Below are 14,525 nucleotides of genomic sequence, written 5' to 3' on the forward strand. Positions count from 1 at the left end.
ACAGAGTCTCATTTCCCCAGACTGCACTGTCTTCCTTCTCTAACAAGCTAACAACTCCTTTCCTGTCGCTTTCAGTGTCAGAGACGACCATCCGTCATGGAAGACCCTACGGACGAAGACAACCTCCGCTCCATTCTCTCCGACCACCTCAGACGCCTCAGGGCGGCCAAAACCCTCGAGTCCGACCACGACATGGCCTTCAATCTCCAACTGCAGGAAGCCATGGCCGCCTCTCTGGCTCTCCAACCCCCATCCACCTCTCCACAGACTCTCCACCCTCGCATTCACGACCACAATTTCGTAATCGACCTCACCGACTGGCCGGAAGCGTATTGCACGAACGACGCGTCGTCTTCGTCGAAGGCGGCGGCGGAGGAGGAGAGCGAGTGTTGTAGACTGTATTTCAAGGGGCTTGTGAGCGAGGAGAGGGTCAAGGACATGGATGTCATTGTGGCTGGGGTTGGGGTGGCCATTTGTGACGCTAGAGATAATCTGATTTTGGAGGCCAAGAAGAATCTGGAGGCGTTTGGTGGTGGTGGTGAGGTTCTGAGCAATGAGGCTGCTGAGCTTGAGGCTCTTATTGAAGGGCTCAGTACAGCTCTCACTCTGGACTTGAGAAATGTCACATTTTTCTGTGATAACAACAAGCTTTACCAATATGTGAGCTAAGCATTTGTTTTTACTAATTTGCCATTCAAGTGTTGATCCTTCATTCTATGATGATGACTTGCTTTACCAAATTTTATCATTAGTGTTCATGAGCATTTTTATCATTGTCTCTAAATTTTCATGATACTTCAGGTTCGGGCTATTGGGGATTAGTTTTGGGGAAGAAGTCTTTTGTGAGGAGGAGCTGTCCAATCCGAACCCATGCCATAGGGCCATGGACTTTGTTTGTTGCAATTTTAGGTTGGAGGAGCTTTTGTGTATTTTCTTAGCAAGGAAGAAAGAATTGGTTGGAATGCCGGTAGGTTTCGAGTTGGATGAGACTAATGTGGCTTATGTAGTGTGTATTTGGTAGGGAAAAGATTGTGGGAGATACAAGAGAACCAACTAGGACTAGTGAAAAAGGGAATAGAATTGGATAGTTATAGAAATAATTAATTTCAGACTTGGAACCAACTAGCAGTTACTTTAGTAAACCTGTCTCCATCTTTTGAGTTCGACTTAGCATTTTGCTGAGTTTTCTTCTCTTTTGCGACAAACTGTTATTAGCATTAATATGTTTGATTTCCAAACTTATCACTTTTAGAAGCAATGTGGTCATGCTAGCATATTACTTTGTTATTGCAAGAAAAGTTTACAATGTGTTCATGTGTTAGCGAACTTTGTTTTTCTGTGTCAAAGGATGAACCTTACTCTGTAACCTCATCTCTATTTCGGTTCTTCTTCTGTCTTGTCAACACTAACTCCGTCTCTCTTCTATATTCTTTTTAAAATCCTAAATGTCTTTACTGGTGCTACTTGTAAATACAGGTTACATACAAAGTGCATCCTGAAAACTTTAAGATTGCGACATTAGTCACTCAAGTTGCTCTTCTACAAAGAAAATTTGAACATTGCACTCCTTCTCTTGTGGAACCTAGTGCCATTAAGTTTGCATTCCAATTTGCAAGAGAGGCTATAGTTTCTCAGATCACCTGGACAACTAGTAATGGCAAGAGATTCAATGAGACTTGTGTCATTTGTTTTGAAGAAACAGATGTTACTAGAATGTTTTCAATTGAAGGCTGTCTGCACAGGTATTGCTGTAATTGTATGAAACAGCATATTGAAGCAAAGTTGCTTAATGGGAGCATGGTGCAGTGTCCTCATGAAGGCTGTGAGTCTGAAGTGAGTATTGATAGCTGTGAAACATTCTTGGAGCCTAAACTTGTTCAGGTCATGCGCCAACGAATCAAGGAATCTTCTATTCCTGTTACGGAGAAAGTTTACTGTCCAGATCCCAAGTGTTCTGCATTGATGTCAAAAAATGATGTCTTGGAATATACTAAGAATTATTTTGTTGCTGTTGAACAATCTGGAGTCAGGTTATGCATGGAATGTCATCGCTGTTTTTGTATCAATTGCAAAGTTCCATTCGACAATCACACCTGCTATGACTACAAGAAATCAAATCCTTGTGCAGAAGAGCAATTGGTGAAGTCACTGGCTAAAAAGAAACACTGGCGCCAGTGTGTGAACTGCAGCCATATGGTTGAACTTGCAGAAGGTTGTTACCACATAACTTGCAGGTGACTAAGTCTCTTCATTTTCTGCTATTTTTAACTTTATACCAATCCGTATTGTTTCTCTCAGGTTTGTGTCCTCATTTGTCTTTGTAGATGTGGATGTGAGTTTTGCTATACTTGTGGAGCTGAATGGAAGGACAAGACACCAACATGTTCCTGCCCAATCTGGGATGAGTGCAACATTATACGAGAATGATCAGGAGGATTACCATTACTGTTGTCAGATTAGATTGATCAATAGTACAATTACCACTACGGTAATGAAATTCCTTTGTCAGCAAAACTGTAGGTGCAAGAGCCTGTCTGTATTCCCGTTTACATGAAAAGGATGTAGAATTGATCCACAAGTAGTTATAAAAACGATTTCAGACTGCTAAGTATCTGTTTATCCACTCTCAAAGACTATATAGTATGCCTTTGTGTTTGTGATATGTGTTAAGTTCATAAACAAATAGTTATAAAAAAGATCTAGCACTATGGGTCTTTAGGGTGGCATAAGTTATTTAAAAAGTTGTTTAATAACGATGGCAGTGGACTGGCAGAAGAAATTTTTTCTGGATGGCAGGGCCGCTGCTATCCCAAGTCAGGATGGCAGGGTGGCTGCTATCCTAGCACCATAAGATACTACTGTATCATAGGATTCATAGCAGCCTCTCTATAGGCTGATATTGAATTTGATGGAGCACGTGACACAAGGAGTCTGTGGGATTGGCGTGGTCTTTAGGGATGAAATCGGTTACACGGAGGTTTGATCCTCAAGTTGGGAATCTATCAACAAGATCTATTGAGGCTGTTGCACTACTTCATGGACTTCGGTTTGCTATTCATGTTGGATTCAGAAACCTGGAGATTAAAGGCGATGCCCTCACCGTGCTCTGCAAAATGATAGTGATGATTTTGAGTTTGGAAGGTCATATCTTGGATGAAGTTAAGTCTTTTAAAATTTGTAGTTGGCATTTTGTGAAGCGAGAAGGCAACAAAGTTGCGCATCGCTTGGCAAAAGAAGCTTTAAAAATTGGTTGGCCTTTTCTTTGTTTACAATCAGGGTCTGCTTGGTTTCATTACTGTGTTAGTATGGACTTTGAGTTTGAAGTCTAAAGTGATCATTATTATTTCACTATCTCCTTTCTTTGAGAGTGGATGGTAGAACGTTTTCACCATATCTCATTGTAATCTTTTATTATAAATGAAATTCTAAGTTCAGTTATCCTAAATTGACCATCCAGCTTTATATTTATAGTATAGTGTGCCTTTGGCATTCTAAAACCATAGCATTGATCACCTTTTTATGATTAGGAAAAAAGGCCACAACAAGCTCATTATAAAAACGTGCTCTCTTAAGTGGCTAGAGTCAAAATGATCATTAGTTAGTAAATAATTAGAAATCTTCAAGGCGATTACAACATAAAAACTTCACCGTACCATGCTTTGAAATATCATTTAGGTAAGTCCTTAGGATCACATCTCCAGGACTCTAGGCGATTACAAATATATATATATATATATATATATATATATATATATATATATATATATATATATATATATATATATATATATTACAATCGTATTGTTTTCTAAGCTCAAAGACCTAATAGATAAGATCAATAATAAACTAAAACTTATCCAAATGAAAAACCGAAAACCAAGAGCCCAAAAAACTAGAAAACTCTAGATTTAAAACCAAAATCTTCACTACAACACAGAAGTCAGCTGCCATGATAGTAATCGCGATCACGTGAGTCTCGACAAAAGTTTGAACAATTCTTAGGTTCACCCCTTAGGTGAATGAGCATATTCATCCTTTTTTGCAATTAAGACATAATAACTTTATAATTTTCTAATCCGACCATTCATGTTGTATAACGTAACACAAAGATTAGCTCTGTAAAAAACCAATCAAATTGAAGACCTTTTAGTTATTCATTTCTATGAAATACATGGACGGTTCATCATAATAGTAGTAAGTGTTGTTAGAACCATCCATTTGTTTGATTCAATTAGATAATTAAACGATTTCTTATTCGATTGATTTTTTACAGAGATGATTTTTAAAGGCTTATTTAAGATATGGACCGTTGGATTATAAATTTATTAAGTAAAAATATGTTAATCGACAATGGGGGTGAATATGCTCGTTCACCCTAGGAGTGAACCTAAGAATTGTTCCAAAAATTTTATCTCGAGAAAATAAAAAAATTCCTTTAGAGAAAAAGAGAAAAAAGAATGTCAATGCAAAGTCAATCTGCAAATGTGGAAGGAATCAATTCCCATAGAAATTCCATTTTGCATATTTCCCTTCGTCTTTTTTTTTTTTTTTTTTTAAGAATATCATGTCTGATATATTAATATTAATACTCAGCCAGAAAGGACCATTTTGCATATTTCCCTTCTCTAGCAAGTCTTGGTTTCTCTTTCAGTCTCCCAAAACCTCACACACTCTCTCTCTCTCTCATCATGGCCACCCCTGCGTACCAAGACGATCTCCACACCGTTCTCTCCGAGCAACGCCGAGAGCTCATGGCCGCCAAAACCCTAGACTCCGACCTCGACATCGCCTTCAGTCTCCAAATGCAGGAGGCCATGACCGCCTCCCTCTCTCAACAGCCCTCGTCTTCGCGCCCTCCTCCGCCGCCGCCCATCCACGACGAACACGACGACGTATTGGACCTCGCCGTCGCGCTCATGCTCGAGGACGTCCAGAAATTCGCGCAGGAATACGACGACCACGAGCGGTCCCTCTTCGAAATAAGGAAGGCGAAGGAAGACCTCGACCGCCGGATTCACGATCAGAATTTCGCCGACGAGGTCCGCAACGTCCCGGAGGACTATTGGAGCAAGTACGGCGATTACTACGAGAAGCCGTACTCTGGCGACGGCGCGTCGTCGTCGTCGTCGAAACCGGCGGTGGAGACTGAGTGTTTGAGGTTGTATTGCAAGGGTTTGGTTGGCGAAGAGGTGGTTAGGGATTCGAAGGTGGTGGTGGCTGGGGCTGGGGTTGCGATTTGTGACCCTAGAGATAATCTGATATTCGAGGCGAGGAAGAATCTGGAGGCGTTTGATGGTGGTGTGGTGATGAGCAATGAGGCTGTGGAGCTTGAGGCTCTCCTTGAAGGGCTCAATACAGCTCTCACTCTGGACTTGAAAAATGTCACGTTTTTCTGTGATGGCTACATGCTTTACCAATATGTGAGTTGCTTTTTATCAGTCTTGTGCTTTTGGTATTTAATTTCATTGACGTTATTGGTTTGCTAGCTAATTGTTTATTTATTTATTGTTCAATGTTTACTGATTCGCTTGTAATTGAATGTAGCTTTCATGGTTCTTTATTTTTTGGAATCTTTGGATCATTTTGGTTTGGTTACTGGTGTGCATTGTTTGCTGCAATCGTTGGTTACTTAGACAGGGGAAAGCTTGTGTATTTGGTTGGGTTTGGAAGTGGATATGAGAAGTGGGTTTCTTAGTCGAACAGAGCTCTCATTGTGACTTGAAAAATGCCATCTTTTTCTGTGGTGGCTACATGCTTCACCAATATGAGAGCTCTAGCATTTTATGTCTTGAAAAATGTCATCTTTTTCTGTCATTGTGTGTTCTTATTGCTGGTTAATTAGATGTGCACCAATTCACATGTATCAGAATACTTCTTTCTTTTTGGAAGTTTTGGGTTTAATTTATGTTTGCTTACTGGTCTGCATTCCTTGCTACAATCTTTGGTGGCTTAGCCAGGGGAAGTAATTGTGTATTTGGTAGGTTTAGACGTTTCATAAGTTATGTAGGAAAAAGATTTTGTGCAATTCCAGAGCACAAAATGGACAACTATGACAATTGTAACAAAATGACATCAATCTGGTTTTCTTTCTTGGTTTTTGGCTGTTCTGTGGTTGGATTCTGTTATTTGGTATTATGCCATTTTATTGGTGGCACCATTTTGGAATTGATTAACTTAACTTTGTGCAGAGACTGTAAGGTCCTTGCCATACAACTTGAAATTTTGGGGAGTTGATAATTATCTTAACAAAACTATCAACAAAATTTCAAAATTGCTATGTTAAACATTTCTGAAGTTTGCTGCACCTTATTACTAGTAAATATAGGGTAGAATTTCAAATTTCACCTTAAGCAATGCTGCAGTGATGCAGGTGTACCATTATGTTGTTGGAAATTCTTAAGTTGTATTGATGATGTATTATTCTGTAATTGCAGTATAATATATACTATTTCTATTCCACAGGATTCAAATGATATCCATAAACTTCATGTGTCTAGATTAAAAGATGCTGATAAACTTAAAATCTTGTTTCATGCCACTGATATAAAGGAGTTACTGTTCATAAATACAGGTTACAGGCAGAGTGCTTCCTGGGAACAGCAAGATTGCAACATTAGTCAATCAATTAGGAGTTCTACGAAGAAAATTTGAATATTGCAGCCCTTCTTTTGTGGCACGTAGTGACATTAAGTTTGCATTTCAATTTGCAAGAGAAGCTATAGTTTCTCAAATAACCTGGCCTGCAGAAACTAGCAATGGCAAATCTTTGAAGGAGACTTGTGTAATTTGTTTTGAGGACACTGATGTTGGTCGAATGTTTTCAATTGATGGTTGTCTGCACAGGTATTGCTTTTCTTGTATGAAACAGCATGTAGAAGTTAAGTTGCTTAATGGGCAGGTGGCACAGTGCCCTCACGAAGGCTGTAATTCTGAGGTCAATATTGACAGTTGCGTACAATTCCTGGCACCTCAACTAGTTGAGGTTATGAGCCAAAGAATCAAGGAATCTTCTATTCCTGTCACAGAAAAAGTTTATTGCCCAAAACCCAGGTGTTCTGCATTAATGTCCAAAAAGGAGGTCTTGCAATATACAAGCAGCTTTTATGCGGGTGCTGAACAATCTGGAGCCAGGAGATGCATGAAATGTCATTCCTATTTTTGTATCAATTGCAAGGTCCCATGGCATTCGGACATGACATGCTATGATTACAAAAGATCGCATCCCTATCCCCTGGCAGAAGACCAGTTGCTGAAGTCGTTGGCTACAATGAAACACTGGCGCCAGTGTGTTAAGTGCAAGAATATGGTTGAACTCGCAGAAGGTTGTTACCACATTACTTGCAGGTGCTTTACTAACCTCCCCTTTTCTCCTATTTCACATGTCTTTTGTCTTTTGTTATTGACTTATTATTGTCATCTTAGGTAGAACCTTAAAACTAGTACATTTTTGTGTGGAATAAAGCAATGGAAGCACATATACACCCACTGAAAGCAAGATGATCTAGGTAGCTAAATGGTAGCAACTTGAGTGTGAGAGTGGATTTAGCTAATGACTGTAGCATAATAGTTCCTGAGTTCTTATATGTGAACAGTGTCACCATCCAACCAAAAAAGAGCCAATCACTGCATGTTGACATTCTGATTTTTGCTGTTGTTCAATCCTGATGATATCTACACAATATGCCAAACCGAAATTGAAACAAAGCATTTTTACTAGCCGAATTTAAAATTTGAATGACAAATAAAACTAACAAAAAATTCGTTTTAAAAAAAAAATTATGGTAACAATAGCACAGCAGAACCAAATTTAGCATCAGAAAAGAATTCCTAGTATTACTTTACTGATCCTTGTGGTTTGTCCCATACTTGCATTGTCTTTGTAGATGTGGATATGAGTTCTGCTATACTTGCGGAGCTGAATGGAAGGACAAGAAACCAACATGTTCCTGCCCAATCTGGGATGTGCGCAACATCATACGCGAACAGCCACGACAAGTCCAGCCCATTATACGTGAGCAACCACGCCAAGTTCCCCAACAACTGCAGCAGCCCATTATGCCACGGCAGGTGCAGCCTATCAGACTTGAACACCAACGACAAGGCCAGCCCATTAGACATGAACAACCACAAAGGTTTCAAGTGCAGCAGCCCATTATGCCTCAACAAGTACAGCATGTCATACATGAACAGCCACGACAAGGACAGCCTGGACGTGAGCCACCTCAACAACTGCAGCCCAATATATATCAGCAGCACCGACGTGGACAGCCTGTTGTACATGAACAGCCACGACAGGCACAGCTCATTAGACGTGAACAGCCACGACAGCAGCACCGACGTGGACAGCCTGTTGTACATGAACAGCCACGACAGGCACAGCCCATTAGACGTGAACAGCCACGACGGGCACAGCCCATTAGACGTGAACAGCCACGACGGGCACAGCCCATTAGACGTGAACAGCCACGACAGGTACGGCAACAACAGGATTATGACTACTATGAACAACCATGACAGGTACGGCAACAACAGAATTATGACTACTATGAACAGCCATGACAGGTACGGCAACAACAGAATTATGACTACAATGAACAGCCACGACAGGTACGGCGACAAGATGGTTACAACTACTATGGCTAGTGTATCAGATTAAAAGAGGTTTAGGCTAGATATCCTTTGTGCAGTCTCCTTTTCTTTGGTTTTTGGTTTTTTTCATAATGGTTAGTGCTAGAGCAGTGGGAATGACTGAAGATGAGACAATATAATTTGGCACATTGTGTTTTTCGAGTCTTTTAGACAGGTAAATTGACCCATGAGTCCCTTCAGGACGCACTTTAAGTTTGAATTGAACAACCACCAATGGCGAAGCACTTTTGCCATAAGAAACTATTGCATGAAGGTATACCAAATGCAGCGTTGCAGCATGTAGGATACTTGCAATCGTAAAATGGGAATTTAACCTGAGAAACGTAATGTCATAGACCAAGTCCACGAAGTTAGGTCATCTCCAATCATGGTGCTCTGGTCTAATTTTTAATTTCTTATTTTGTTGAAATGGATGGCTAAAAGCCCAAAAAATAATAGACTAAATAACAACTAGTCGTGGCCTCTAGTTGTAGTTTTTCTTATCACTTTAAGTGTGCATGCCAAAGCTAGGCAAAAAAAAAAAGGAGTAGTCATCTTTATCTTCTTTCAATCTCTCGTGAGGATGCTCAAAGTGATGTAGACCCAAGTTTAAATTATCTCCCATTTGAGCAAGTCTATTAGTCACCATATATATTACACTCTCTGTAGACGTGTAATTTGACAGATCCGATTACTGCAACTTGATAACAAGTCATGAAAAGGATGTGTATCATCTCAATGCACCTGTTAAGAACTTCACCACTAAATAAAAATGGCACTCCCCAATAATACGAGTAAAATTAAAGTTGGAAGCCATTAGTAAATCAAATTAGATAATCAAACTTCAGCCGCCAAAATTTCTCCTATATCCACATTTGCAGAGAAGCCAGAAATCCAATCATCTATTTCTGACAGAAGTGGGAAATTTATAACAGGTTGTAGGGTTTGTGATCATCTCCCATGTAAAATGAGGCTGACCACAAGGAAGACCATTATGAACTATTCCTTGTTGTCATCTTTGTGTCACGGTTGGTGATCACTTGACTGTAACGTGCCCTGACATGGATTCCGGTATGGGTGCCGAGGCCATGGATGACGAGGATTGGGATAAGGGTGACTTCCCAGAGCATAAAGGAAGCGCCGGCTGCATAGAGTGCCAATTTTAGCTAGTTCCTTGATTTTTTATTTTTTATTTTTTGTTAATTAATGGTAAGGTATATTGGTATATGATGATTGATGAACAATACACATACTACAACTCTGACCGAATCGATTGCTACTGGAGGAGAGATTGAGGATTCTGGCAGACACGGCGGATGGTATTTCGGTAGCAGTGTTTTACACTACGGTGGTGGCGGGTTGGCTGCGGTGGTGGTAGAAGACAGAGATGGCGGCTGGGATGATTGGACTGCTGCCAGCGGCGGCCTAGATGGAGGATACTGTGGGGTGTCCATAGCAAATCCTATCAGTTGGGCCAGCTCTGGGCTAAGGTTTCACAAACGGTTCTTGCCTAGCTGGGTTTATTGGGCTGCCATATTCGGTGAGGGCCTCAAGAATGGTTGCTGGATTGGGTTGTCTTGTGCCCAAAGGGAACTAAAAGTTTTTTCTTTATAGATGAGGGAGTTGGAGCCCTTTACTCCTAGTACTTTTTAATTTTTTAGGTCGCAAAGATCCAGCTACTCTAATGAATTTCTATTTACTTCGGAGTGCTAGGTTTTTTGTTAGAATAAAAGTCCATGGACTTTCAGAAATGTGGATGTATTGAGGGTATTGGGAGCTTGTTTTTCATAATATGTGTTTGTACTATGTGAATTGGTTTTTTCTGAAGACCCCATAGAGATGGGTCAATTTGTATTGCTTGCTGAATTTTGATACAATTACTGACCTCCTTCTAAAAAAAATACACCAAAAAAAAAAAAAACCATTTACATAAACACTAGAAAACAGTATACAAGATAGACAGGTGTAGCTTCATGTTTGTTCAAATTGCATGTATATTTGATCTGGGTTCATTTCATGCGTAGCTTAATGTAACTTGATTTTTTTTTTTTTAATATCAAACCCTTCTTTCAATGCAATCTTCTCAAAAAAATTAAATAAATAAAGTATGGTTATCTGTGAACAAACTGCAAATTTTTTTTCTTAAAAATGATATTCACACCCTAGTTTGCAATCCACACTCTTCATTTCCTCTTTGCTAGTTGGTGCGTATTTGAATACAATTGTTTAGTAGAGAATCATGATATTATTTCAGGATGTACTCTAGGTGCCTATTGTAATCAGGGGTTTAGGCTCAATGTCCCCCCTTGTATTCGACGGTTTCATTAATCAAGGCTTGAGGGCAGCAGCACCAGCCCTTTTATTCAAAAAAAAAGAAAAAAAAAAGAGAACATTTAAGTCATTTGGAGTGTGGATTCTAAAATAGGGAGTGTGAATTTCAATTTTTTTTTTTTTTTTTTTTTTTTTGACCTTCATGTCTCACGCGTGACTGATATTGTATAGAGTGAATCTGAATATTAATACTAATCGACGGCTCTATTTAATACTCCAACAAATTGCTTATGCATGAATTGCTGATGAAAAAAAAAAATACAAGAAGAAGAAGAAGTACGAATTCCTTATACCTACGATATATAATTTTCTGAGTTTGCAGGCTAAATTCTAAATAGATGGCAAAAACTATTCAACAAATTGATTCCCTATATCTCTGACATTGCATTCGTATCTTGTTCACTACGTCTCTAATATGATGCGCGTATGATGAGCTGCAACAAAGGCTCTGAACTCTCATCCACATAAACCGGCACATCTTCCTCATAAACCGGCACATCTTTCTCCAAAACAAGTTGGTATGGGAAATAACTTTCCAGATGCTTGAAAGTATCACAAGGATGACGGGAGGCCTGAGAATTCGTCATCACATTATTCCATACGATTGAAGCGTCCCTTTCCGACTTAAACACCACCCGGTGAAAGTAGAATTCTTGCTTCTTTACTACCAGATGAGCTGCTATTGCCTCTTTTCCACCATATTGCCTGTCATTAAAATTAAAATAAGAGGACATTTAAGAATATATATATATATATATATATATATATATGTATGTCGTGTGTTTTATATCTGGAGAAGAAAAACGTAGAATACATACCAGAAATGATTTATGAGTCGGTATGTATGAATTGGTCGTGAGAACCTCGTAGAATAAACCAAGAAAAGTGTCCTCGATTTATATTCACCAAGCGAGTAGTACTGAGAGTCAAAGCGTGAGCAAACAACAGGGTTTTGGACCTCCAAAGAATCGACGCCGCGCATCGTTATATATGGAATTTTCTCAACTATCTTATACACTGGATAGAAACACAAACATATATTAAAAGATAAGAGTGAGAATTAGAAATTTTTGACAGTGAATTATTTGTTTATTATGTAAAAAAAAGAATAGAGATATTACGTCTTAGAGTTCCACCGGTGAACTTATCAAAGAATGTTGCATTAAATAATGCTTTTAGGGCTACATCAGCAACATCGTTTTCATTGGACATGCCAAACTCATAACTAGAACAATTACAAGACTCATGTTAGCATAACAAATTAAAATTAGTCACATAGTAAGAGAGTAAAGAATGAAAGTTAATCAGAACTATCACTTACAAATGTCTCATAATACTTGTAGCATATTCAGAACCGGATCCTAGTGCTGTACACCCGGAGTAGACTTGTTCATTCGTAACGCGTCCCTTGTTTATAAAAATACGATAAAGTTGAAGACCCTGCAACCAACATTTTGAGTGATACATATATCACTAGTTAAGTGAGCATATCATAAATAAACGAGAACATTTTGAGCGATAAGATTTTAATTTTCCTTACATTGTCTGCATCCCATCCAGCCATGAGTACCCCAAATGCTTTGTCATTCTTAATGTTTTCAGGTAGACCACGTAAATGCTCACACATCAGTTGTAATGCATATGGAACTGATCCACCATTCTTCTTGAACTGTTTTATATATATATATATCAAACAAGAAAGTTTGGTTAAGCAAAATTATAGAGATTAGTCCAAGTGATGAGGGAGAACGAATAAATATGGTTTTAGGTGCTCTTACCTCAGTTATACATTTGGATTTCACACTCCGGCACATCGTCGTGCAATCAATAGCTGTCCCCGACATTACAGCAATTATATGGGAAGATATTGGAAACATTTTTTCAAAATCGTTTCTAACTGAAATATAAAGAAAAATATTTTAGATATAAAGTTTTTTTTTTTTTTTGGTTAATATTGAGTCAGGGACGAAGAGTTATAGTTCTTCTCATAAAAAGTAAAAATAAAAAAAGAAGGAGGAAGAGTTATCTATACTATTAAGTCGCTTGTCACGCCTTTTTTCATTTGAGGACCTAGAATCAGCTCCAACTAGGATGCCTCCGTCGTACAATAGACCAACAATTGTTGTCCCTTTTGTTTCTCCCGCTGAAGAGTATTTTGAACTCGTGCAGCCCATATTTCTGTCAAAAAAAGGTGAATGTCTTGAGAATACGTGACAAACAAAGCATTTACAAATTTGTTAATTCTAAATATGAAGAAAAACTAATGTGATTACACCACATTGTAATTGATCAAACCCTTTCTACGTACTGATATCATGGGGGTAGCTAGGTTTCAGCGGTTTATTATTTGAGAACCTAACACTAGTCTAAATATATACCATATATTCTCAATTCAACAGTACTATAGAAAAATTTAGAGATACGTACTTACGATGAGAATTCAAAGATCGAAGTATACAATAGATTTAACCCCTTGACAATGAGAATGCAAAGATCGAAGTACAGAGGTAACTTCAAAGTAACTTTTTGATTTTGATTTGTGGTTGAATTGCTATTCTAAGTTGGTTATATAGAGCACTATTCCTTAATTTCAAAAGAATAGGAAATATAAAATCGGGAAAGAAATTATCGAGCCTACCGGGATAGTACAAGGAATCCTAATACATTAACATGCAAGCTTGTAGGAAAGTAAAGTAGAATAGGGAAATCAAAACATGAAAGATTTCTCAACTAAATTCGTCCGTGTGTGAATAATGTTGTCGTATCCTATGTTATGTGGTAGGTGATGTGGCACAACCTTGTTATTTAATGAAATTATTTAATAAGTTTAGCATTGTGCTACATTATTTAATGAAATTCTTTAAGAAGTTGAGCATTATGCTACATTAGCTACCATATAAAGTGAGATGAATGTGGTACCCAAGAAAATTATTCACCTAACATTACTCATATATATTTCGTCAATTCTTCTCTTCTTCCTTGATGTAAGTGGGATAACTTTGGCTCATTTTGGTGATTTTGGTCAAGGACCCTTAGGAATTCATTAACTTGTTTTGTATATCCTATGTTCTTTGCTCATACAGCATAAGCCTTAGTCATCATGTATTGGAGGTTTTATTTCAGGAAACAAATAGTCATACTTTACTACATTATCCGACGGTGTGAAGACGTACCATAACTGAAGGGGGAAAAAACACTACACGGACTTGAGATTTTGAGGCTTGAGGCGAAAAATAAAAATGGACCTACATTTTTTATAATATATATATATATATATATATATATATATATATATATAATAAATTGAAAAGAAAAATAAATACACAACAAAAAGGGGATTCGAACATAGGCTAAAAGTAACATAAAAGAAAGGAATGCAACTTATTGTTTAGTTAGCCTCATTGTTTAGTAAAAGACTTACATTTTATTTACTTAATAATTTTTTTAAAAACCCCCGGAAAAAAAAATAAAAAAAATGTCACGGGCCTCATGACAGGTCCGGCTCTACAGTACAGCCCTACTTGGTGTAGAGAAGTTGTAGAGAAACCTCACAATACAAGGAAATT

General features: G+C 38.3%; 2 protein-coding genes across 2 annotated transcripts; both read left to right on the forward strand.

Annotated features, from left to right (window-relative positions):
* Nucleotides 1-2,617, forward strand: LOC133734028 (E3 ubiquitin-protein ligase RSL1-like). Its single transcript, XM_062161688.1, has 3 exons — nucleotides 1-660; nucleotides 1,477-2,234; nucleotides 2,325-2,617. Exons 1-3 carry the CDS (start codon nucleotides 97-99, stop codon nucleotides 2,425-2,427), a joined length of 1,425 nt encoding a protein of 474 aa, XP_062017672.1. The 5' UTR covers nucleotides 1-96; the 3' UTR covers nucleotides 2,428-2,617.
* Nucleotides 2,618-4,633: 2,016 nt separating this feature from the next.
* On the forward strand, nucleotides 4,634-8,856 carry LOC133732927 (uncharacterized). The gene is made up of 3 exons (XM_062160538.1): nucleotides 4,634-5,420; nucleotides 6,572-7,344; nucleotides 7,884-8,856. Exons 1-3 carry the CDS (start codon nucleotides 4,689-4,691, stop codon nucleotides 8,512-8,514), a joined length of 2,136 nt encoding a protein of 711 aa, XP_062016522.1. The 5' UTR covers nucleotides 4,634-4,688; the 3' UTR covers nucleotides 8,515-8,856.
* Nucleotides 8,857-14,525: the final 5,669 nt, after the last annotated feature.

The sequence above is a fragment of the Rosa rugosa genome, chromosome 2 (genome assembly GCF_958449725.1).
Source record: "Rosa rugosa chromosome 2, drRosRugo1.1, whole genome shotgun sequence".
Taxonomy (NCBI): domain Eukaryota; kingdom Viridiplantae; phylum Streptophyta; class Magnoliopsida; order Rosales; family Rosaceae; genus Rosa; species Rosa rugosa.

Bases quoted from the DNA above. Each gene is read 5' to 3' on its own strand.
- LOC133734028 (XM_062161688.1), top strand. From the start codon at position 97: ATGGAAGACCCTACGGACGAAGACAACCTCCGCTCCATTCTCTCCGAC. The intron at 661-1,476 runs GTGAGCTAAGCA...TTGTAAATACAG, and splicing joins ACAACAAGCTTTACCAATAT to GTTACATACAAAGTGCATCC. The intron at 2,235-2,324 runs GTGACTAAGTCT...TTGTCTTTGTAG, and splicing joins TGTTACCACATAACTTGCAG to ATGTGGATGTGAGTTTTGCT.
- LOC133732927 (XM_062160538.1), top strand. From the start codon at position 4,689: ATGGCCACCCCTGCGTACCAAGACGATCTCCACACCGTTCTCTCCGAG. The intron at 5,421-6,571 runs GTGAGTTGCTTT...TCATAAATACAG, and splicing joins GCTACATGCTTTACCAATAT to GTTACAGGCAGAGTGCTTCC. The intron at 7,345-7,883 runs GTGCTTTACTAA...TTGTCTTTGTAG, and splicing joins TGTTACCACATTACTTGCAG to ATGTGGATATGAGTTCTGCT.